The sequence below is a fragment of the Diuraphis noxia genome, unplaced genomic scaffold (genome assembly GCF_037042655.1).
Source record: "Diuraphis noxia isolate RWA-SAM2 unplaced genomic scaffold, SU_Dnox_SAM2 contig0003, whole genome shotgun sequence".
NCBI classification, from domain to species: domain Eukaryota; kingdom Metazoa; phylum Arthropoda; class Insecta; order Hemiptera; family Aphididae; genus Diuraphis; species Diuraphis noxia.
Window position 1 is genome coordinate 4,750,092 of NW_028301713.1, and position 27,799 is coordinate 4,777,890.

General features: G+C 28.0%; 1 protein-coding gene across 11 annotated transcripts; it reads right to left on the reverse strand.

Moving 5' to 3' along the window:
* Positions 1-854: 854 nt before the first annotated feature.
* On the reverse strand, positions 855-27,704 carry LOC107173779 (uncharacterized). Of its 11 annotated transcripts, none has more exons than XM_089224964.1 (10): positions 10,811-11,547; positions 7,847-8,496; positions 7,046-7,330; positions 6,430-6,552; positions 4,333-4,823; positions 4,058-4,273; positions 3,901-3,972; positions 3,652-3,830; positions 3,492-3,572; positions 855-2,353 (listed from the first exon to the last, which is right to left on the reverse strand). In XM_089224964.1, the coding sequence occupies exons 3-9, from the start codon at positions 7,247-7,249 to the stop codon at positions 3,499-3,501; spliced, it is 1,359 nt and encodes a 452-aa protein (XP_089081090.1). In that variant the 5' UTR covers positions 7,250-7,330; positions 7,847-8,496; positions 10,811-11,547; the 3' UTR covers positions 855-2,353; positions 3,492-3,498. The 11 variants fall into 11 exon arrangements, with proteins under 11 accessions (XP_089081090.1, XP_089081092.1, XP_089081091.1 ...); XM_089224966.1 differs by lacking the exon at positions 10,811-11,547 and adding an exon at positions 9,721-9,970 and having other exon boundaries at positions 7,847-7,992; XM_089224965.1 differs by lacking the exon at positions 10,811-11,547 and adding an exon at positions 9,721-9,970.
* Between the last annotated feature and the right edge of the window lie 95 nt (positions 27,705-27,799).

The following is a 27,799-nucleotide window of genomic DNA, read 5'->3' on the forward strand; positions in this document are numbered from 1 at the left end:
ATTGCTTAAATCGTAATTTTAAATTGATGAAATAATTGTTCTAAATAGCAGCTGTTATAGCTAATTGTTCTTGTACATGTATATATTTATATATTAAATATTTTAACGTAAGATTTTTTTTTCAAATTTTTAACTCATACTGATTATCACAACGCTTTGATCATATAGGTTGCAACAAATTCAAACTCTTCGCAGTACATTAAATATCAATGAAGTTGTAATGTATTATAGACAAAGATTAATAAGTACAAACTGCTGACTGAGTAGTAATAAGTTAAATTATCGATATAGTTTGTACAGACCATAACATATTTTTTTTTTACAAAAATACAGTGAGGTACAGTATACTATTCAGTGATTTTTTCAAGGTTACTAGTTCACTATGTCTCGATCTAAAATCTCAACAATAATATTTATTATATGATTAATATTTATCAGTTGTTTACAAATTTATTCTGCTTGTATAGTGATTAACTGAAAATTTACTTCATCACAATAAAATAAATTGAATTCACTAGCAATTAACCATTGTTACAAGGTTAGTAAATGCTCGCAAGTAACATTAAGACATTTATTTTAGTTTTACTAATAAGAGTAGACCTAATAAAATTATAGCTGATGTAATAATTATATTTTAAATTATTTTAACTCAATTAGTTTTAATGTTTGACTATCAATATTTGATGTTCAAAACTTGAGTAAACGCAAAGGAAAAATATATTCTACAATTTTTTGGCAATAATTGATATCACCCAGTTTCCTAAATCAAGGCTTTTAGTGTATAGGTATGTTATACAACGATTAAATATTATGGTTTAAAATAATAAAAAATATTTAACTATAAACAACACATATGAACAAATTCAACACAACATTTATTAATCGCAATAAAATCCATCGTAGTTGGGTGGTGTCTTATTTAAGTCAAACTTAATCAGTACAAATTGACCGTTCATTTTATAATATTATTAATATCGATTTGGTCATAATACAAATTTACAATATGATAGACAAAGCAATTAGTTATAATTCATATTAATAATAATAATAATAATAATAATAATAAAAACATTATCATTGAAATTAATTTATACTATGAAACAATAGTATATTGCTTAGGTAAATTTTTTCTTAAGAATACTAAATTAGAGCTACAAGACATTTTATGTACAATTTAGATATTTTTTATTAAATGTAGACATAACTTAAATACAACATTTTAACAAGTAACAAATACTGCTAAAATCCTTTGATTTGCAAACAAAATGAATAAAAATAACTAATAAACAAATGGTTGCCTAAAAAAAAAAGGAACTTGTAACTCTATAATTGACATGTTTGGTAGTGGTAGTTCTAAACATTATGTAGAGGTAACTAACAAAAATGATTGAAAAAAGTTTGAAATGATACTAAAAATAAATTGCTGATAAAATGAAAAAAAAATTTATTTATGAATTATAGAGTAAAAAGACTTAAGTATGAAGTTTTTTTTAGAGAAAAATATAATACGTAATTGATGGCAGTGACCATTTCATCTAAAAGAATTGTTTGCTCAGTTGATTCAAACATACACATTTTTTTGTTTTTTTGGGTAATAGTCAAACATGCCTAACAATTTATATAAATTTAATGGAATACATAATTCGAGATCAATATTATGTATATTAAAATTAATAATGTGTGGATAATTAAAACAATTTAAGGTGCAGGCCAATAATTGAAAATTTGAGTTAAAAAAATAATTTAGACATTACTTTGAGAACAAATTATAGAAAGTGGATAATATACTATATTATAGTAATACAAATAGGAATGATTGATCTTCCGTCATTATTTACACAGATCTTATTTTAGTTTAACAACACAGGATTTTCAAAAATATAATGCTACATTTACAAACTATTTAATATTAAAAAGAATAAATGAATTAACTAAAACTTTGAGCATAAAACATTTGAAATATAACACATTATATTTTAACAGTTGCTTTGTTTTTATACACAAATATATTTTTGAGCAATATATAAAATTATTATTTAGGTAGGCAATAGTTTAAAAAAAGTTAAGAAAAACAAATAAAATATAACTTATCAAGAGAAACAAGAAAATTGTACTAAAATTGTTAAGTGTAATATAAATGGACTTAAAATATGTTTTGGCCCTTGTTTTTTGTCCAACAAATTACAATAAAATAAAATTATACGAATTTCTAATTGCAAATTTATCTAAGATTTGTTTAATAAAGTAATTGGTATTTTTTTTTATAAAAAAATGTCAGCCAGTGAGAATATCAACCTTTCACTGATCCACTAGTCAGGTTATGTATTTTTTTAGTACTGGTAATAATTGTTAACTGAAAATTAAAAAAGTATATAAATAAATATAAATGTATAAATAAGGTAAAATAAACATCTTAAGATTATTTTAATTAAACAAAGTAAATACAATTTTAAGTAAATATCAAACATCAATTTTTAAATTAGATTAAATTATGTAGAAAACCCACAATGTTCAAATAAGTTTTAAATTTAAATACATTGCAGGCAAGTTTGAATAACTATTTGTTATTACTTATTATTCGCTTTAAAGTTACAAGCACAATTGTATCTGTCTAAATCCACGTAAAAATACACTGGTAAAAAATTGAGTTATAAGAACAAGTTTTTCAAACATTTTTGCCTCATTTCACACAAAGCATGATCTGTTGGCCATAAGTTTTTTACGCCACAACATATATTTATGGAGTAAACACAACAAAATGTAAATTTTTACCAGTGTGGACTTGGTATAATAAACAACTTACAAAAATTATGTCCAGCAGATACTAATTTATGTTGTTAATTTAATATTTAAGTATACTGATCTATTATCAAATGTTAAGGTAAAAATATAATTAGTGTTCATACATTGGTTATTAAGGTTGTTTTAATTTTTAAATTAGTTCTAAAATTATTCTAAAATTATTTCTCAACATCTTAGGAATGAACTACGTGATGCATGAATAATAAATATTAAATGTTGAAATGATTACATCATAATAAATAACTATATAGCTAACCTAACGACGATGTATATAAATTTATCGGATTAAAATTTTTTAACTTCATTCTTATTAAAATCTATCCTGAATAGATCAATAAATAATAATAAAAATTAATAAAAATATTAGAGGCTGCAACACCCATATTTGTTGTCTCAGTCTTATAATTGCGTAACATAGCAAATTTGCGTTCAGCAATTCACGTTTATTCCGTTAGCTTGAAAAATTAGAATGAATAGACTAATTATGAAACTTGATGGTAAGAACATTATCTGTGATTTGTTGGAAGTTTTTTTTACAATAATTCAGTTTTTAAGTGTAAATTAGCTATCTTACGCGTTTGTAAGACTGGGACAACAAATACAGGTGTTACACCTTCTTAAAAACATTAGTTAAGATACTATATAAAACTGTTATTTGAAAAAAAAAAATTAGAGTATAAATTACTTACTCGACAATCAAAATGGAATTCCTCGTAAGGCAACATCTGCCAAAGTTTGTAAGTTGACATTGGAGTCAGACGAAGTGTGATCTATAAAAATATAAATTATAAAATCAATATGATACACTTAATTTGTGTTCAATTAATATAATGTATCTTGTATACTGACTTGTATTACTTTGACTTTCAGCAAATGTTCTTGATACACGCTTTTTATAGTGAACATGTGTTGAGGTACTACTGGTACTGGATTCTGGACTTGATAATCTACTGGAACTAGCTTCTGAAGATATTGGTGAAGGCAGTCTTTTGGGCGCCTCAGCAGCATCACATTTATTGTCATTTTCACTAAAAAAATTTAAAAATAAAATAAAAATATTGATTTTTAATCAATTAAAGCAAAAAAAAAAATACATACTTTGTTCTAAAACGTTTTTTAGGAACTACCATGATAGAAGTAGAATTTAGTTCTTTAGTTATATCATCAGAACTAAAAAAAAAAAAAAAAACAATATGTTTAACACATTACAAAATATGTACACGATCAATTGTGTAATTACTAATAAGGAACATACATTAATTTTCTTTTATTATCTTCAACTATTTCGTCAGTGTTTTCTTTTAGTTTGCGCAGTGCAGCTACTTTGGCACTATTTCTTGTTTCACGACGAGATTGAATTGGTAATGGACTTATTTCAGCAGCTTGATTATTTTCTTCTTTTATGTTACATTTCTTACCTTTACGACGTTTAGTAACAGTATCATCAGTGTTTACTAACTTTTTTGGTCCCCTAAAAAATGGATTTGATTAATTTTTTGAATCATTAATAAATTTTCAATAGATAATTACAATTTTTTATTTTGACGTTTTGATAATGTATCGTTCATGAATTGTTGGTAACGTACTCCTTTACAAGCCCTATTTATTCTTCCTCTAGGTTCATTTACTTCAATTTGTTCAATTATGTTAACCGGTAACTGTTCAATCACTGTAGGAGTTTCTATAACGTTTGAGTCATTTGAGTCTTCTTCATTACGTCTTAAAGTGAATTTTTTGTACCCAGACCGATAATATGGTTCAGTCTTTAGATCTTGAGCAGTTTGAACACAGAGATTCATATTTTCCTCAGAGTCTAAATTATTATTCTTGGTAACATCACCAAAAGTACGTTGTAGGAACTCAGATGCTTCAGTATTTGGTTTCTTAGAATCATCCTTGAAAGCATTACGGCATTGAAGAATAGTCTCTTTTAAACATTTGGTAGATACTCCTAAATGGTTGGTTGGAGGATGATTTTGGGTACATAAATTTCTTTCAGCTATATCAATTTGATCTGCTTCCTACAATATTAAAAATAAAATACAATTAAGATTTTCTAGATTCAAAACCATTAATTGGTATTATTTAGTATTAACCTATTAACCTAAGCCTCAACTACAAGAGTAGATGTATTAAAATCATAAATTTTTCATAAAACAATGCTATCGAATTCCATAGCAAATGTACAAAATTTGCAACTTTAATTTAAAATTTTAATAAATGAACCAAATCAAGTCACAGTCACTATATGGCAGGTTATAATTTTGTAAATATCGACAACACTATACACGCACCAACAGGTTTGTCGACATTTCGGCGGTTGTCGTGTTGACGCTCCGTGAGCGTCAACCGGCAGACACGACACAACGTCCAACCAGCCCATATACGTCTGTATATATATATCTGTCTGTGCGACCGCGTTTGACGATAAATCTATCGATAAATTGTTCCGTGTATGAGACGCTTAACACATTTTTAGGTCAACAAATCCATAGTAATTATGATAAAATTATAGAAAGTCAATAAATTAGAATATTAATTATGCAAATGTAAGGTTAGATAATAGTGACAACAAAAGACTTTTATTTAATAGTTTGTAATAATAACACCGAATTTAACATTTTAGTTAATTGTATTCCATAATAATACTGAAATAACTTAAACTGCTATTTACTAGAGTAATTATGGATTAATTAAATCTTTAAGGTACATAATTAGCCACAAGTGTAGGTATTAATAATAATAATTAAAAAAAAAAAACTGTAAGAACATTTCCAATGATGTTAAATAATGAATAAGGTTACCCTACCTAATAATTAAATTAACGCTTATTGTCATGATTATTTATGTATGGATTAACAAACATAGTAGAGTAGGTATAGAATAAAGATAATTTTATCGAAGAAAATATAAACCTTTTTATTGAAAGTATTATTTTTACATATTTGTAAGTTGTAAAGAATATAATTTTTATCATTCTTTTTAAGTATTACTTTTTAATATGACGATATACAATTTTATTTTTTCATCATTTCATAGTAAAATAATTTTTGGTGTAATTTAATGCACAAAAATCAAATTTTGATCAAGTAATTTATGTTTATAAATTATAAATATTTAGAGATTAGATAGATTAGATTGTTGGGGCCTTTCATTTTAAAATTGTTCATAGTTTTTAAAATGATGAATGTTTTTGGATAAACAAAATTTATTTGAAGATAAGAAACGATTTAAGATCAGATTTAAAAGAACTCAAATGAAGACAAACAAATTCTAACGAATTTAGCGTTTATAAATATTTTTATTTTATTCTCTATATTTAAAAACAGACTTTTAATAGAACGAAAAATAACTAGATAAAATATTTATTGATATTTGATTAATAAAATCACATTTTAATTTATAACTAGGTACATTGAATGAATATTCAATTATTAACCAATAATTATTTATAGAAAATAATATCTATAAGGTACCTATCATCAATTTTTTTAACTGAAAGTTATTTATATAAAAACTTATAATTAACAAGTAAGATTAAATATTTAAAATTATATACCTAAGAAGTAACAACAATCCTTATTATGATTAGCTAATGTAATAATAATTAAAGCATATTAAACTTACCATTTCAGCTTTTTCTAAAAATCTCTTTTTTGGGTAATAATATTTTATTTCACTAACTGTATCTTCTGCTTCGTATTGCATATCTGACCATGTAGTTGTATCCTTAAGATATGTTCCTTGACACTAAAATGTAAAAAACAAACAATAAGATAAAATAAAACAACTAAACAAATTACATTTAACAATGTTAAAACTAACATGTTTGCAATAACCAGCAAGTTTTTAAATAAATAAATACATATATAATAAATTGATTAAATGTATAATTGCGATGTAGCAAATGTAACAATGGTTGGTTTATAAAAGACAGAGTTTTATTATAGTCCAGAAAGAATGTATTGAATATTTTTTTTTAATAAATTAAGATTTGGTCTATTTTGCACAAAGAATAATTAAAAAACAATTTATTGTGATAGTTTGCTTATCAGTTATTTAGGTGTACTAAATAAATTATAACCATACTTAAAAGAAAAAAATCACATCATAATTACAAATTTACTGCAGAATATAAAACTAAAACTTGATTTTATAGGCCTCCATAGTTTCTCAGATTATGGTAACAAGTATTAATGAGAAGAAAATATTAAATGATCTACTATTTATTAAATTTCCTTACTGTTAATTTGAGATGAATATTTTGCGATGTACTATCAGACCAACTACTTGAGGGCATACTAATATTGTTGTCACACGGTTCATTCCCCATTATTGAATTTCTACGTTGTACATACATCATCAGAGCTTTAATGGGTCTACAAGATTGAAAAGCACCGTTGTGACTATTTTGATAAGAGTCTTCAAGACCAACATTAACACTCATGGTAATTAACAGATAATATAAAATATTATTTAGCTAATAGATCAATTTGAAAGCTATATTAATGCTTTATCATAATCCAATCTGAAACATTAACACAAAAGGATAAGTTTCAAAAATAGTAACTGAAGTCACTATTTTTTTAACACATAATTCTGTACAAACTTCAAAAACAAACAAGACTGTTTCAATAATTTACGAATATCTAAAACTAGATCAATTATAACCTACTTCCACCTGAGAATCAACACATATTGAACATATAGAAATAGGATTTCACACAAATGCTTATCTATACTTAACACACATATTTTTTAGAATATTAAACGTAAGTATAACAATATTTTTCAAGACGAGTACACAGGTATTGCCTAATACAATACAATAGTAATAGTAATCTTTGAAATTGCCAACAAATTTATTAGCTTTGTTAAATATTAACAAAATTAACTCTACATACTTACTAAAAGTTGTCAATACAATTAAAATTATACATTAAATTGCTAATTTAAGTTTAAGTTTCAATATATGATAATAAAGTATAAATTTGTTGAAAATGCAGTATTTAACATCTTTGCGTAGTGGTACTGTTAATCTTACCTAATTGTCAAATCTATCAGCAAAAATATCTTGAACAAACATATTTAAGTTATGTGTGATTTGTAGATGACAAAAATCTGATGATCGAAATTTCCTTGTTCATCATAGATTACATCCATCATTAGGTAAATGTAAAAGTTTCGTTTCTACGAGTAAATGTGTAAGTTTTAATAAAAAATGTTATAAAAAAGAGGATATCATAAAGTAAATAATTAAAAAGAGATGAAACATAAATAATTGAAAGTTGAGATAAACTGAAAACGTCAAATTCCCACCACCACCATGAACGTCGACCCAATACATGAAATTTTAATCACAAAAATAAAAGCTTCTGTCTCCTGGAAATTAAAAAATAGATTTAATTGAGCATCATATATATATATACAATTTTTCGTTTGGAAATCCATGAAAACAAAAAAAAATTCTCAGACTTGACATTTTCAGTTGTAATTTGTGGCTTCATTATGATTGTTGAAATATTTTGTTAATTGTATTTCAAGTTCAAGAGTTAATGACACATCAGCAAATTTCACATTTACACTAATACGTTTGCGAAAAGCCTATGTTTACTTAGTCAAGTACAGAAACCAATATATATACATATATTATTTTTTTCGTCATCATATCCAATCCATATTTTCCGTTCGGTTCTGAAAACAAGGATACATAGGCGATAAAGGTAAAAGGTTCGACGTAAACGTGTAAAAAAAGAAAAAATCATGACACAAGTGTCGGTTTGTATTATTTTAAAAACAATGTGTATAAAAACTTGTTAAATTTGAATGATAGTTAGGTAGGTACCTGGCGATAATTCACGAGTTGCAATACCATGCGCCGAAATTTTACTAATAGTAGAGGAGAGAGGTGTTTACCTTCGGGCAACAATAACTTTCTCATTATTATAATTAGTTTCGTTTTCGTACATATCATTTATAAGTAAAACTATTTGTATTATACGAGTGTACCTACCCGGGTTCCAAAAAATATGTAGGTAATAATTGTAAAGGCCCATCAGTGCCAAAAAACGGCCGAGTAAACTGCACCCGACAACAAGTTGTTTCGAAAACGAGCAGCAGCGAAAGCAAGAAGCGTCCAAACCAAACGCGAACGGTTGGGCGACCAATAAAAATGCTCAGAACTGGTGCCTCTTATCCTCTTACGGCGCCTATGATTATTGTCGAAAACTACAAACAATGCATTCGAGTAGGCATTTTAAAGTTAAATACCTTAGTACCTATCTACCTAGGTACCATAATATAACGCCGCATTGGGACGGAATGGGTAGGTACACTACTGCGTGTAATACGATATATATAGTACACAATATTATATTAACAAACGATAATATTTTAAACGACTGATCGCGGCGGTATTATTATTAGCGCGCACCGCACCGGGGCAGAGCGTGCGTCCGTGAGAATGTCAACCTTGAACGCTCGGGTTTGTCTCTATAAACTTGAAACTTGCGCGGTCGAGAAATCCGCCGAACGAATCGCAGGCACACACTACAGCAGCTCGAATGACTGTCGTACTCCCGACGACATGATATACTACAATTAATACAATATAGATATTAGGCACAGGAGCGATACACACGCCGACGACGGGACGATACCGCTGCCGAGTAAGCACGCGCCGACACATACACACACACATACATGTATATATGTATATATATATGTGTATGTGTGTGTATTAAGTATATTGTAATAACGGTCTTCCGGGAAGCGGAAAACGAGAAACGATTTGTATAATATTTATATACATGTATATATGTAAATCAAAATAATAATAATTAATAATCCTTTTTTATATTACAGGCACAGGACACGCCGCGGCGTATTGTCAGCCCGAACCTATAGGAATTCGCTTACCGTTCCGGTCGTTTATATTTTGAAAGTATGCGCGTTTGAAGTATACAATATTGTAAAGCGATAGGTGATCAATGTGTAGGTGGCGCCGGGCAGCTGCAGTCGTCGAACGCGGGAACAGTCCTGATTCCTGGAAAACCGTCGTTGGAGAGTAGGAAAAAAAACGAAAATCGGTTTAACGGCGACCACAGCGGCGGAGACGGGACGTCGTCGTCGCACGAAAACTGGCGGCGAACAGAAGTGGAACGGTGGCACGGAGACGGAGTGCACCGCGGACGTAGCGTAGTTGGCGCGCGCGCGCGCGCACGCATAAACACACACACACACAAATGCGCGCGCGCAAACCACCAACCGCACACGCTTACCGTACTCGGTGCGCAAGCGCAACCGCGATCTCTCAACTGTCGCGCGCACACACACGTACACACGGATACACACACACACACACCCTCAAACACACTCGCGCGCTGCGCGCCAGTGAGACGATTACGTTTTACACGAAAATTGTTTGATAAATGTCAAGTACAAGATTACAAGTCGTACGGCCCTGAACTAGGCATATAAATATACGTGTAAAATGTGTATACACGATTACACACGTATGTGAGTGTGTGTGTGGAACGTAGGTAATTAACGCGCGACATATTGTAATAATAATAATAACTATTATTATTATTATCTGTAAACTATATGGGAACGACGCGGGTCTGTTGGCTACCGGGTGTTACGTGAGACTCTTACCGGCTGCCGCACCGCATCTAACCAGTAGTACGTAAATGCACTAATGCGTGTCAAAAAATCGAAAAGACAATTTTATCGACGGACTGTGCGTGACGAAAGAAATATAGGCCATCGGGTACGAGATAAAATATATAATATAGGTAAATCACTCCGTCTGTACGCCGCAAGATTGGAATATCTATCTATCTATATAATATTATATCCGTTTATATTTTGAGAAAACATTTGCGAATCTCGACGGGCGGCGGCGGCGGTCGTGTTAACGACGTGGTGGGGAGTGGGTGGAGGGGGAGAAAAAGTGGAACATATTGCACCATTACTTATATCATAACCGCGATCCTGACCCACTTACCACTGGGCGCATGCCGACGTCCTTAGAGCTTCGATTGTTCGTGTACCGCCGACGGTTTTTATACGCTGTCCGGACGAGACGACAGCCTGCTATTTGGGAAATTCTTGATTGATGGAGTGCGCGCAACAGACACTATGCGAGTTATTCCGGTCGGAAAGAACGGTTACGTTTTCAAAAGCGCGCAAAGGTTTCGAAAACCACCCTCGGTTTACCATATAGAAAACAACAATAACAATAATAATAATAACAGTGTTATCTATATAGGTAGCATACGATGATAAAGTCGCGGGCAACGGAGAATTTGAAAATCGTCGACGACGATCTAAAAAAAAAACGCTAACTCACGTCGTATGTTAGTACGTCCTACGATTGTTCATGAATTAAAAGATAATATTATTACACTAAAATATAATCGACGAAGATATAGCACGATCGTAGACCGATAAAAAACGCGATGAACCTTCGGAAAATTATTTCCAGTATAACATTACTATGCCCAGGTAATAGTGATAATCCCCAATTTAATAAACGATAGAAATGAATATAATACTATATGATTAAAACAATAATACCGTCGGCGAGGGTCGACAGCCGCAGCAGACAAACACAGCTGACGCGGACGCGGAATCGTCGTCGGCACCACTATTATAATATTTAAGAACGGATAACGGCGGTGTGGCGAAACCGATACGCAACGGAGAAGGTAACGGCGGCGACGTCGACGGTCGGTGTGTGCCGGACTGCCGGGCCGGCCGTGTTGCTACTCGCTACACTGACGCGTGTGACTCGCCGCGCGAGCATGTGGGGGGATAAGTGGATTGTGGATAACCACCGATCGGCGGCGGTGGCGGCGTCTCGCAGCGTCCGGCTCCGCCGTGACGTCACGGCAGTCATCAGCTGTTCAGGGCCGCAGTGGGTGGTGGCCCGCAGGACGTCCCCTCGCCACGACGACGAACGACAGCACGCGTAACGAAAGGGACCGGGGGGGGGGGGGAGAAGACGTCCGCGGCTGTTTCGCGGCAATCCACACGCACCTCGACGACGCGTACCTACTACCTACTGCTGCAGCAGCAGGCTGCCCCGAAGCGTGTGCGGGTAACGTACGAGTAATGCATTAAACGGTGTTCGCTGCGTTCTACGTGGTTCGGCACCACGTACGGCGTACCTACGCTTGTCCAATACAGTGCGTATAAGGTACGCGGGGAGGGAATCGATACGGATACGGAGCGATGCCCTCCCGCGCGGCGCGTGTCCCATTAATGATATTTAAAAATATTTCGTCATAGTGGGTTACTAGTAATTATTATGGTAGTAGAACGAACGTTTTTTTATTGCTCTGAACACACATCGTTTAGGGATACTGATTCGGGTAGGGCGGGCGGGCGGGCGGGTGTGTAGTCACGCAACTATTTTGGTGTCGCAGGCGCGCGCTTATGCATTTCCGAGCGTATATCTGACACGATTGGATAAATCATGATCCGAACGATCGCCGGCATGGACAGTTTGAAAAGAATTCGTAATGCCACGGCGGTTGTCTGAAAGTTAGATGACAAACGAAAACATTGACGACATCCCCCCCCCCCCCGCCCAACTAGTCTGTTGTAAGTTCCGAGCACAGGTCGCACGTGTCGTTACGGAACGATCTCGGAGGTCGACCGAACAGGGCTGCTGACCAACGCGAGATGACCAGATGTGCAACGCGCGATAATATTATGTAACATTAATTGTTATCGGCTGTCCAACACGGAATATTGTGTTACGCGATAACCAGACTAGTCGGGACAAACGTGACGTCACGTGACGTCTTTATTCCGTTTTTTTGTCTTTTGCAATAATAATAATTCTTACTACGGTAAGAATTCCTATCATTTTGCCATTGATTAAATATGTGCTATGTGCAGCTATACAAAATAATAATAATAATAATACATACTACATAGTTGGATAATATTATATTCTTATAAACTATAATCGTAGAGATTAATGACAAGTATACCCACTTCACATTTTATACATTCCTAAAAAAAATAATAATAAGTGGGCAAATATAATATATATCACTCTAAGAACTGAGATAACGCTATCCGGAAGGAGTTAAAATATACGAATTGTACGTATAATATTATAATATTGCTTTCTAAAGTTAGTTTTATTTTAATATTTTTGACCCATTTAATTTCTTGTAATATCTTTCACAGTGTAACCCACTATATTCTATTGATGTTCCGATATTTTTAATGTGTTTAGGTAAATGTTAATTTACAATTATTGTTTAACATTATTGCAGTAAATTGAAAAATTACAATAATTTATTCTATTATTCAACATTTATTCAATGGATGTATACGATATAAGCTATAACTTGGATTATCTAAGTTAAATACATAATATTATATATTTTCATTAGGTACGTGTAAAGAATAAAAATCGACCACACCACATGCGTAATGTTGATAAATGGAAGTTATTAAAAATAAAATATAAATACACAAAAATAAAAATGTATACATCACAAAAACTGACCGAAATTAAAGATTTTCAGTAGTTGTTTTCAGATATGATCATTAAATAATAGACATTTATTAAATCATATTCGTTGAATTTCTTATCGTAAGTTTTTAAAATTGTATTGAAAAATTATTTTTTTAACTTTATATTTTGTACATAAATAATATAATATAGTCCAATGCATAAAGTTCATTCAATTAATTAATGCCACTAATTTGCCCGCATCTTTCGTGACCTAGTTTAAAATATTTAAAATATTACTAACATTCATGATACTCAAGGAAACTCTGAGTATAAAGAAATCTAAATTTAAAACAATATGAAGTATATTAAATTATCTTTATTAATTACAAAAGAAAGTGCGAATATGTATTAAATTGTGTTTGTGTAAAACTGTAAAATATAATGGTAAGTGAATTATATTCTTTACACATCTATTTTTATATTTTACACAAACACAATATGATACAACGTGCTTCTTACGTAAAAAAATATAAGTAATTTAATAATATTGTGTTAAATTTAGAAAAGCTGTATACAATTATTATGGTAAAAGGTTTTTAATAATTTAATATGTATATTAAATATACATATACATAAACATTATATTGCTATACACAAATATCCCAAGATTTTTTTATGTATTTGGAATGGAATCTCTCTGCTCATTGTTGTGTTCATGACCATGAAAGAAGGTTTAAGTTTAAGTTAAATAAGTTGTTGTATATAAATAATATAAACTTCACATTTATTAGGGGAAAGAGGAAATGGGAAGAGATTTAACACCCGAACTCTCTCCTGGCTACTCTAGTTCCTACTTATCGCATCCATACAAATATATTATGGATGAAAATTATAATTATAATGTATTTATGTTAATTCCGTGTTTTTTTTTTAAATAAATTTTATAAAATTCAAACAAAAATCATATCAAACTGTAATAATCACTGATGATAACAATAAGAATGTTGAGTACTAATAAACAATTAGCAGGGGAACAAGCATACTACTATTACGTATAGTATTATATTGGAGTATAAATTGTTTAATGTATACCTACTATAGTATTATAAACGATTGAAGAATGGAGATAATGAAACCAATAAATGATCATGAAATAATATTCTTAAACTCATAAATTATCACTCATGCAAACACGACAGCCTGTATGATAGTATCATAAATAATTTATTAATAATTAATAATTAACAACTTATAAAACTTTGCTCGAGCACAGTTTGTATTTTGTATGCATAAAATGTTGTGAGAACCTGGCACGTGTGTTAATATGCACATACAATATCGGCTTAGAAACTCAAAACTGAGATTTACATGGCGTAGACAGTCCAAGTCCATTTATAGGCCACCAAGCTGTCCCATGTACGCTGGTCTAAAACAGATGATTTTAAACTAGAATGACCAGGACCGTGAAAATGTATTAACAGAATGGAATTTAGAACCCCCCCCCCCCCTAAAAACAAATTCCTAATTACGCTACTGATACTATTAGATAAATAATAATAATACAATAGGATACCTGAATTTTTTCCGAAAGATCGCATTTATTATAATATTATTATTTGTAATTTATATTATACAAGATGAAATGAATCAATACCATGACCTAACGTAGAACGTATTAAGTTCGTGATAAAAATAGACAGCAGACAATAGATCAAAATTAATTTCAATATTTTTAAATTACTTAATTGAGTAAAAAAATGAATATTTAAATAATAGAGGAAAGTTTCAAGTTTATAAGATTAATACTTATCGAATTACAAAACAAAACTTGTTGTTTTTTGTGCAAAAGACCAATTTTGTCAAAATTAAAACTTAAGCTTGTGTGGAATACCTTGTATTCAATTTTAAAACTTTTAACCGGACATTGTTTTAACGTTATTTACAAAAAAAAAAAAAAAAATAGGAAATGTCAAAATGTCAATAAATAACTCATAATAACTGCAAAAGGAATTGATAAAAGTTTAAAATTATTCCATGAACAGAAACTACTAATGCTTTAGTAAAAATTAAATGAATCTATCTACTGTTTGTTATTCGTTTTTCAATAAAGACAAAATAGCAAAATCGAATTTTCAAAATCTAAGTTTACATCAAAATAACGATTTTTTAATTTTACTTTTGACCCATTATAATAAGACTTATTTTATTATCGCAGAGAATATATTAAAGTTGAAGACTGAAATATTTTTACTGCGCCATAAGGTGATGATTGATGACAAAAAAATACAAATTGTAAAATCAAAACATTAATCGCTCTGCAAAGAATTTCGTAAGACACGGAAAATATAGTTATAATGATTATTTTACTATTTTATTTTCAAGTACAATTAATTACAAATAATATATTAATGAACAATGATTATATTAGTTATCTAATTAATTTAACAAAATATGTTCTTTGTAGCTGTTATTATTAAGCAACTATTCAGATATATATCTTTTTTAATTTGGTGAAATTTAAAAAAAAAAATCCAAAGAATTTTATATTATTGACGACAAGATTTAGATATACTTCAAGATATATCATATGCCTACTGATAACTTTTTGGTATCTCATTCTATTGTACTTTAATTTTTTAAACAGTTAAAACCTAGTTTTATAGTTTTATTTTACTACTGAAAAGCTTATAATACATAATTAGTAAATTATCACTTATTAGTTATTATATTCATTATCATTAAATATAAATATAACTAAAGAATCTATATATAGGTATATAATTTAGTATAGTAGTTTATACAAACACCGACATATAAATAAATTAAATGTTTATCAATATTCTGTGTGGATATTAATTAAAATCTGATATAGAATATGATTTCTAATTAATTCTTCATTATTTAGTATAATTTATTATGATATATAAAAGTAAATATAATAAAATGATGTGTATTTTATTGTATAATTATTTTTTAATCTAATATATCAAATAATCATATGTTTATTCGTCAATTGAGAAATAATAGGTATAGTATACAAATAATACAATATTATGAAATATGTATATATTTTAATATTGTTTTATGAACAGCCATCGGCCACTGTAAATAAAGTATCAAAATGTTAAATTATCTAACTAGAACATATAATATATTTTTATATTTTTATTTAATTAAGCCTCAACAATAAAGGTTATTGGCTTTAAACATTAATATTTTTTTACACAAGTATGAAGCACATATTAGAGTATTGTATAGGCGCGTATTATCCGGCTGTGGACTTTATATTTTGATTTATTTATTCTGTGATATTATAGCCACTTAGGATTTAGGTATCAGGTACGCACTTGATAGTGTGGGTTAAGACTAAATTACTGTATATACTAAGTACTTAAAATACCTAAATGTCCTAAATATATTTAGTTATTTATTGTAACTTGTATTAATACTTTTTTAACAAGAGTATTTCGTATACAAAAATATATTTATTTGTTATGTGATTTAGATTTACACAAAATATGTTGTCTATTTAAAATTTGATATTAATATATTATATCGATATAAAGATTGATGACAACAAATTACAAAAAAGTGTACAATGCTCCTCAGCCTTCATAAGTTATATTGAATATAAAATTAAAATTATTTCGTCGATTGCTTTTGTCTCTATTACTCTCTATATTGATCTAGTGATCTCTGACAAACTCGCACATTTGTTCACATGGTCAAGCTGTCATGTCAGTATTAGCTGTATTGTAGTCTACAAATGACTCTTTCTCTTTACCATCAACATAACCCAATTAAATAATATTCATAGTGCCATTGATAATATTTATTGTGGTAAGTGCTAATTATATTTTTATTATAATTTAACCATTCTAAAAATCTAAAACAAAATAATTTAACACGAATGCTAAAATAATGCATTTTTGGAATAATATTATCGGAAAACATAACATTAAAATTTAATATGTATGTAAAATTGTAAAAATTTAAGAATTTATTGTTATGGTATGATTTTTAGCAATACATTTTTAGTCTGGGGATGCTTAGTTTCCCCCTTTTTTCGCTTATGTTTAATACTATACGATAGAATATAAATTATACTATCAAAAAATTAAATAAGTACATACCAATTACCTACTTATTAGTTATTATCTAAACTATCAAGGTCATGTTATGAGTTAAGATGTTAAGAAATAAATCTAAAAAAGGATCGACAAAACATATTTAATCATGAATCTATATTATGAGAGAATTTACTCCCTGACATCATCATTGCATCTATATAACACCTAAAACCTACACTAAAATAATTATATAACATTTAAGATTAACAGCTGGAAAATGCATAGTTCGACGATTTACCTATTTACATGGAAGACTATTTGAAGACTTGTAAGTATAAAATGGCTAATATCCATATAAACCTACCTAAATTATTCATATAGGTTATAATAATTGAAGTAGATACTAAGTAGCCAATAGACACACATTCAGAGACAGGCCCGTCGCTAGGGTACAAGCAAGCCATGCGTTGCTTTAGGGCGGCATAACATTTAAAAAAAATGAGGCGGCAAATTGTAATATTAAATTTCCTGCAAAAAAATAGAAATTTAATTATTATTGGTATTTGTTTTAGGGCGGAAAATGTCTTACGATGGGCGTGTTCAGAGAACACAATAATCATTAAGAAGTAATATATAATTTAAAATATTTAAATACATATTAAAAGAATATCACAGTTTGTTTTCTCACTCTATCCTACGCTCCATCATTATATTGACTTAATACGTAAAAATTACGGCAATGTTCAAATTATCTTAGATAGAAATTCATAAAAATTTTTCTTTTTTGATCTAAGATTTGAAAATTTAATACAAGGCTCCTATCATATTTTTACAATAGCAGTTGAATAATAAAAGAAATGCGTAGTCACAAATTTTTTTTATAAGCATTTAAAATTCAAATTTTGACTAAATACGTAAAAATTAGGGCAATGTTCAAATTATCTTAGATAGAAATTCATAAAAGTTTTTCTTTTTAAATCTAAGATTTGTGAATTTAATACAAGGTTCCTATCATATTTTTACAATAGCAGTTGAAAAATAAAAGAAATATATTGTCACAAATTTTTTTTATAAGATTTTACAGTTCAAATTTTGACTAAATATATAAAAATTACGGCAATGTTCAAATTATCTTAGATAGAAATTCATAAAAGTTTTTCTTTTTAATTCTAAGATTTGAGAATTTAATACAAGGCTCATAATATATTTTTACAATAGCAGTTGAAAAATAAAAGAAATATATTGTCACAAATTTTTTTTATAAGATTTTACAGTTCAAATTTTGACCAAATACATAAAAATTACGGCAATGTTCAAATTATATGTTAGATCGAAATTCATAAAAGTTTTTCTTTTTAATTCTAAGATTTGAGAATTTAATACAAGGCTCATAATATACTTTTGCAATATCAGTTGAAAAATAAAAGAAATATATAGCTACATTTTTTTTTTACATGCATTCAAATTTTAATTTTGACAACATACGTAAAAATCACGAAAATTCGTAAATTATTTTATTCTATAAATTCATAAAAAATTTTCCTTTTATACCTAAGATTTGAAAATTTAATACAAGGCTCCTTACAAGTTTTTCAATCTTTATCACAAAAAAAATGTCCATCGGAAATTCAAATTAAATTTTTATTAGCATTTGAATTTCAAATATTGACAAAAATTCGTCAAAACCATGAATATTTGCAAATTATTTTGTAGTTCAAAATTCATAATATTGTTTGTATTTATATCTAAGGTTATACAATTTAACACCAAGTTTTCCATAAGTTTTGCTTCAAATAGCTATAGAGAAAATTTGAAGTGTCATTATAGGAAAAATGTTTTGAGCGTTTGAGTTTTAAATTTTTATGAAATCGCGTAATGATAACGATTTATCCTGAAGCGATTTTAAATATTTGTTATTATTCAAAAAGTATGAGTCCTAGATACTTGAAAATTTTACCAGTTATTAAGATTGGCATTTTCTTTACATGATTTAATTTTCAAAATATTTTGACTTTTTTTGAGATATTTATAGACAACTGAAATTTTCAATATTTCTGAAAATTTTTTTGGAAGGGTCGATAAAATTTTTTTGGCCCTATCAAAATACTTGAAAATTGAATACAAAGTTCCTCATAAGTTATTCTTATAGTAATCAAAAAATTATAAAAATACATAGGCACAATTTTTTTTATTAGCATTTGAAGTTCAAATATTGACTTAATACGTAAAAATTACGGCAATGTTCAAATTATCTTAGATAGAAATTCATAAAAATTTTTCTTTTTTTGATCTAAGATTTGAAAATTTAATACAAGGCTCCTATCATATTTTTACAATAGCAGTTGAATAATAAAAGAAATGCGTAGTCACAAATTTTTTTTATAAGCATTTAAAATTCAAATTTTGACTAAATACGTAAAAGTTACGGCAATGTTCAAATTATCTTAGATAGAAATTCATAAAAGTTTTCCTTTTTAATTCTAAGATTTGAAAATTTAATACAAGGCTCCTAACATATTTTTACAATAGAAGTTGAAAAATAAAAGAAATATATAGCAACATTTTTTTTTTACATGCATTCAAATTTTAATTTTGACAACATACATAAAAATCACTAAAATTCGTAAATTATTTTATTTTAGAAATTCATAAAAAATTTCCCTTTTAAACCTAAGATTTGAAAATTGAATACAAAGCTCCCAAAAATATTTTTACCATAGCAGTTGAAAAATCAAGAAATGTATAGTCACATTTTTTTTTTTATAAGCATTTAAAGTTCAAATTTTGTGTAAATACGTAAAAATTACGAAAATTCGCAAATTATTATAAGCTAGAAATTCATAAAAAATTTTCTTTTTAAATCTAAGATTTCAAAATTTAATACAAGATTCTTTACAAGTTTTTCAATCTTTATCACAAAAAAAAATGTCCACTGGAAATTCAAATTAAATTTTCATTAGCATTTGAATTTCAAATATTGACAAAAATTCGTCAAAACCATGAATATTTGCAAATTATTTTGTAGTTCAAAATTCATAATATTGTTTGTATTTATATCTAAGGTTATAAAATTTAACACCAAGTTTTCCATAAGTTTTGCTTCAAATAGCTATAGAGAAAATTTGAAGCGTCATTATAGGAAAAATGTTTTGAGCGTTTGAGTTTTAAATTTTTATGAAATCGCGTAATGATAACGATTTATCCTCAAACCAGGTATTCGTATATCTATGATAATATAAGGTATTATGAATTATGATAACTACATGCAATGTTTTTGGAAAAAATTATTAACCATGCCTTATGCAAAATGCGTAGGTACTAATTGAAAAATAAAATATTTGTTTCAAAATAGAATATATGACAATATTTAAATATAATATATCCTAGACTGACAAATCATCTCCGTTCAGAATCGTTTTTCGTATACAATGATACCTATCATTGCATTCAAATTTAACCCCATCCATTACAGTAGCCTACTGTACAGCAGAGCGACATCCACGACTTACCCGCTTTTTTTTCAATTGAGATTATGAAATTATATTTTTATACAATATTAGGACTGATTATATGCACTTAAATTTGAATTATTAATAATTATTAATCAATTTATTTATAATAAAATGTAATTATAATGCAATGTTTATAAGTACATAAAAATACTTCTTATAATTTATATAAATATGATTATTTGACCATGTAAGTATAAACTGTAAATAATGTTTATTGGCATTTTTAAATTTATAAATGGGATAAGTAAACGACCACTCATTATTGAAATTGAATATTACTATTTATTGGTATAAGAACAATGATTAGTACCGCATTCAGTATTTTGATGGTAGAATAATTATCTACAATCATTTTTTTTCAACTTATGCCCGTACAAATTTAATGTATATTATGTATTATATATCATTTCCTATTTATATGTATGATATAAAATATGTACAATTCTTTGGGGCTATAATAATAGACTTAAAATCTACATTATTAATTAGCATCAAATTTTGGCCACAATATATCATATTCCTTGAGTTTTTTTCTGTGAGTGTTCAATGTTCATCCTTATATAGCTATGTTTTAACCAAACTATAGGTGGTTCATACATGAATTTCGTTTTGGCTCTCGAAAATCGAATTGTTGCCTTTTGTTACAGAAATAAAAGTATTTTATAAACTTAATCTATATAATATAATAATGTATGTTTGTATTTTGAACTTGACATACATAAATATAATAATCTAAAAGGTACTCAACTGATTTTTACAAAAATTTCAAATATTCTTAAGCGAAATCGGAAAAATTTGGAGAGTAGTTTGAAAAAAAATACCGACACAAATAGGCGAATTGCACATCTTGGTCGATTTTGTTCACAAAACTATAGGTACACCGACGCCGATTAACCCGTAACTGAGGTCGTATATATCTTCTTACAAAATTTTTCATTTTTATACGGGCGAAGTCGGGTTCATGAAAATACTAATAACTCTAACTTATACTAGTATAAATATAAAATAATGTCTGGGAAAATTAAAGTTTTTTTTTAAGTATTGGTATAATACCATACTATAATAATTATAATAGGTAATATACTCATTCGTGTAGTGCTATTTGTTAGTTTGAAAAAATAGGTTTAGACAATTATATTTTTGTTTAGTGCATATTATTTTATTAAAACAGATATTTATTTTAATTTGTAGGCAGAAAACATCAATTTTTATAAATTAAAATAGTCTTCAACATGTATGTATATAGGTAAACTAAATTAATTAAGGGAAGGTGTAAATATAATGATATACATGATGGGTGATACCCATGATCGGATTTAAGGTGTTGGGAGCCCCAGGGCCCACATAAGATTGAAATATAAGAATTTTTAGTTTTCCTACATGCTTTAAAACTTAAACTTTAAAATTATATTACTGATGGGTTGATCCCTCATCATGCTATTAATTTCTTATCTTAAATAGAATATTTTTTTGCAAACTAATAGAAAAATTTAAAAAAAAAAGTAATCTTTTTGTGTGGGAATCTAATTAATTGAATCTTGTGGGGGGGGGGGGCTGGGCCCTGTGAGCCCCCCTTAAATCCAGCCCGGGTGATACCACAGAATAATTTGGTAATTTGGTTAAGAAATAGATATAGTGATAATAATCTATAAATCAATAAATGAAAAATATTTTTTTTATATTATATGAATTTATGCCCTATGATTAGTTCTTATTTATTGTACTATTTTAAACATACATTAGAGCTTTGTACATAGTTTTTCAATCCCACTGATTTTTTTCCTTAATTTGTTTCATTATTTTACCCTTTGTGGTACATATATATACTACTCTTATCCAGAATTATAATATGAATACGCCCCTGTATGTTAGGGAATCTACAATAAATATGTGGGATAATAATTTTTATGAAAAAGTAAAGAATATTTACATATATTATAGCTAATATTGTAACTTGTAGTAAATACTATATTTATTGAAATATGTATTAGTCATGACGTATGATAAAGTCAAGTGACTGTTGACGTAGTCTATTAATGTAGAATACACGACAATGACGAATAAAAACTACGCCTTACAAAACCTTGTTAATTATTTAGAAGTTATATTTTATTTGTGTTAATTATTCATATTATATTATTATCTATTTCGTCCACAAAAGAAATACGCGGAACTATAGTTTTTATATCAAATGTAGGAAAAATAATGTAAATCAGTTTAATATATAGATAATTTGTTTAAAACGTTATATAATTTATCAAACTAAAAAAATGTAATAAAATCATAGAACAAATAATGTAATAACATAAAATTAGTGATTGCTGATTTCTGATAATAACATTTAGTATTGGTCTTGAATATCTCGATAATTAAACTTCTTATTCATTATTATGTTAAATAGTTTGTATAAAACTTAAAAACCTTCAAACTTTAGTACCTAACTTGATAAAGAGTAATAATAATAAGTATATTTTATTCAGAAATTAATTAATTAATAATAGTATCATAGTTGATTTTATACCAAAAGCAGACAAAAATAGACTTATGGTGTGACGTATATTGTTAAACATAACTTATAAATAACTATATAGCTTTGCTTGGTCTTGGCAAAGATTTAATAGTTTATAGAGAATAATATTAGTTTAAATTAAATTAAAACGATAATTAATGTCGTAACCAAAATACAAAAGGTATTGAAGACAAGTTGTTTTTTTTAAATGTTTATCCCTGAAACTTCAGTCGTGTCCAATGCCCATAATAATGTACACGATTTTGCTGTAATGTCATGAGATGATAATATACATTGCAAAAACTAAACCAAAATACAAATCATAATTATATACAATTGAAAACATAACTATAAATACCTCTTTTTATAGTTATTAAATACCTATATAATTTATTTTACCCGGTCAACGTTGGACCATATATACAAATACAAAACTTCACCCTTTTGTATCAATAATTACAATAGGCGATTCCTGACAAATTGAAATAGCCTACAGCTATCAATAACGATCGTATTACAAGATAAACAAATATCTGATTAGTAGTCATTATGATTTTTATGCAATATTTTGATTTTCTGTTTTCTTATCGCCTCCGTGTTACGCCTGCATCGATCATAAGCATTAGGTGATAATTATGTGGATAACCTCGACTACTCAAGGACCTATTAAAATCTATATTTTCCTACAGTAATAACTGCATAAAATATTTAGCTTTTATTTTCCTGCGTACCCACTGAACTTTTGAAAACCAAGTGCCTATCACGGTATTGATAGTCATGTAATCTCATCTATATAATTGTGATTACACCATAATTTCAATATTCCTATTTTGTAATATAATTATGTATAAGACAATGGTAATAGGTTCTACTTATACTTGAATTTTATTTTTTCAGTTTTATTCTTACTACGGTGCCATGCCAATACACTCAGTAAACACCCTTATACATGGATCAGGGCATATATATTTTAAGTAATGTTTACTGGGTAGCTACAAGTTACAACGTAAAATTTTATATATGAGGAATATCGGTAGGTATAGGTGAAATCAACCTTTTAGTCTTAACGCTTATTTTTCACTGAGTGCACTAGTGCCACGTACTTTATACTTACGTTAAAATATGCTCTGACATGGATGCTAGAATGCTACGAATAAAGTATACGTACTATAATACTATATACAATAACCTAGATGTTTATATGTCCTACTAAATTTACCTAAATATTATGTATTACCATTGGCCAACAAAATTCTACATAATCATATCGATGATCAACTTTTTCTTCTCCATTCATTATTAAGCGCAGCGCACAACTTTAACATTACAAATTTACATTTCGTTGATTTAACGCAAGCTTTGGCATCTGGGTCGATATTAGAATTATTTTTAAACTATATCAAAAATATAATACCATCTTATCGATGTAAATTACTGTAATTTGTTGTAAATATTTTAATTAATTCACGCTTACCAATTATATATATGTTATATTTTTTATTATATTATCAATAAGTTTGATGACCCTGTATGTCACTAACACTTTATAAAACAAAATTTAAAAAATACTGTTAAATTAAAATTTTTTTTTTTTGATACTGTAACAAGATTAATGGTCATGTTTTCAGTTATTTAAATTTTTACATAATTTAAGGAGTATCCTAATATTACTACATCATTCAAAAGGGAATTATTGATCTTATATTTTTGTAAAACAATTTTTTTTTATATAAGTACATACTTTTATCGTTAGTACTTATATATATATACATTTTATAATATGGAACTTAGAAATTACATGTTCAAATTTTGTGTTGGATGTATCAAAATTTAAAAAAGAAGATTTTATCACCTAGGGGTTAGGACTCTTCTTAATATATAAAAATAACTGAGAAAATATAATATTTAAGTATACTTATAAAAAGTTTCGAATCTATGAATATTAATTAATGAATTAATAAATATATTTAATTTAAAAATGAGGATAAGCATAGTTAAACACACAGTACATGATATATATTACATATATTATGATATTTGAATATTGATATATATATATATGATATAGGTAAGGTTATATATTGGATAATATATTAATTTCTCTAGTTTTTTTAAAGTATACAACCAAATGAATGATGATACGAGCAAATAGAACCTTTCCATTACAATTTTCAGTGATGAAAATAAAATATTCTATAATTACTTGTAATTTTTAATTCTCAGATAATATTTTTATCATTTTGATAGTCACCAGCTGATATCTTCTATTAGGTAATTACCAACAAATATTTTGAGAATCAATGACCTTTTATCTACTGACTACCATAATAGTCCATAGGTTTATCGTTTATGAGAATATTACTTCAAAGGTTTATAAAATTGTATCATTTTCCTGAATTTAAATTTCCAAAAATAAATGTTATTAGGGTAGCTCTTTTACTTTAACGATTTTATGATTTTTTTTGTTCATAATAATGATCACAAAAGGATTGTATGAAAATAATTATATTGAGCGAAACGGGAACATTTCTTTTTCTACATAATTATAAGATTTTTACCATTTTTACCTATATGCGTGAAAAATATGTATATTTTTAGCAATTCAACACTGGATAAAGATAAAAGGTGTCCATAGGCGCAAACAGTGTTTGAAATTTGGGGGGGCTGTAACTTAGGTTAGCAAAAACTGCATATGGGCAAGTTCCAATGTATTATGTTGTAAAATCATAAGATTTTTTTATTAGGGGGGCTGTAGCAATTCTAGAGCGGACTAAGCCCCTAAGCCCCCTCTGATTGCGCTTATGAAAGTATCTCATATTAAAATAGAATTATCAATATTCTATAATAATGATATAATATACAATAAGTATTTAGTATACAGATACTTTACAACTAATCAATAGTAAGAAAAATAATAAATAGAAAACGCAAAGCTACATCTTTATTACATTTGTATATTATACTTAATAGTTATATTATAATTATCAATTAATTCTAATACTGACTCATGAGCCATTGCAGCAGTGTTGGACCTGTGAAAAGTAAATGTGCTATGTAAACGAATATGACGGACTTGAATGATAAATTTATAAGTGTAGTTTTCTAACGCAGAAAGCTCACGGAATACCAGATAAGCAGATCGTAAATTATAATAATTATCCATTACCTATCATATCTTATTTATATAACAGTTCTATACTTTTTTGTCCATAATACCTATATAAATAAAATAATATACTATATAAAATATTGTATAGCCCGTAGGAGGTAGGAATATTATTATAATGCAAATTATTATCATTCGTATATATTGAATGTCTAAATTACATGATATATTTTTATCTATACTTGTCAAATTTTAAATTTATTGCGCGTGTACATCTTAATAATTTATTTTTTATCTAAATAATTGTGGTGAATAAAACTCAAAATTAAAATAAATGAGTTTTTTACGTTTCCGAGTAGTATACATATTATCAATGATTATGCAGATAAAGTAGCTCGACTTTTTGTCGTATAACTTTTAGTGAGTTTATATAATGCGAGAAACTTCGATAGGCAGGTAATCTATTTACGTAATCAATATTGAATCCACAGACAGACTATTATAATATAGAAGACGTCTGTCGTGGTTTTATTACATCTAATTGTATAATAATCACTCAGATAAATAACCATAGTATACAAATATACAATATTGTTATCTCGGTGATAATAATTAATAATCAGTAGGTGTATGTACATAATTCAATACGTCATAATGTCATATATTAGTATATTACACTCATATTATGTGGACAATAACTATAAATTATAATATAGGTAGGCGAGCAAGATTAAACACACGAAACGAACACTTATCATAAAGTGCTACATTGAATATAACTAAATACCTAATTAATATTAATTATTAGTAATTATATTTATAATATATGATAATAGTAATAATATCTATAAATGATACGCAACATGCCTAACAATAATTGTTAGTTACCTACTTATTCAAATAATGCCGGCACCACTTATAATAGGTAAATCTATATATGGTTCGTAAATACCTATATGATATATTATTACAACTTATAGTAATTATAATAATATTATAAACAACAAGTAAAAGCTATGGACCACAATATCGTGTAAAACGTATGACACTAATCTTATGTCGATTTTAAAACAGACGATTACAATGTAATTACAATAGTATTAAAAGTTATCACTTACATTTCGCGTTGCTCTTAGTGTGAAAACCGTTTGAGCTTCTGTCATGAGCAACAGGCAGTTTTATGTTCCGTACACAAATGTCACAAATATCACCAGCTGAACACAACCTATATTCGAGAAAACAAATCATTACAAAGAAGGCGGAAATTCGGGTAAGTACGACCGAAAGTTTGACAGATTTAAAGGTACCAAACGAATGGGT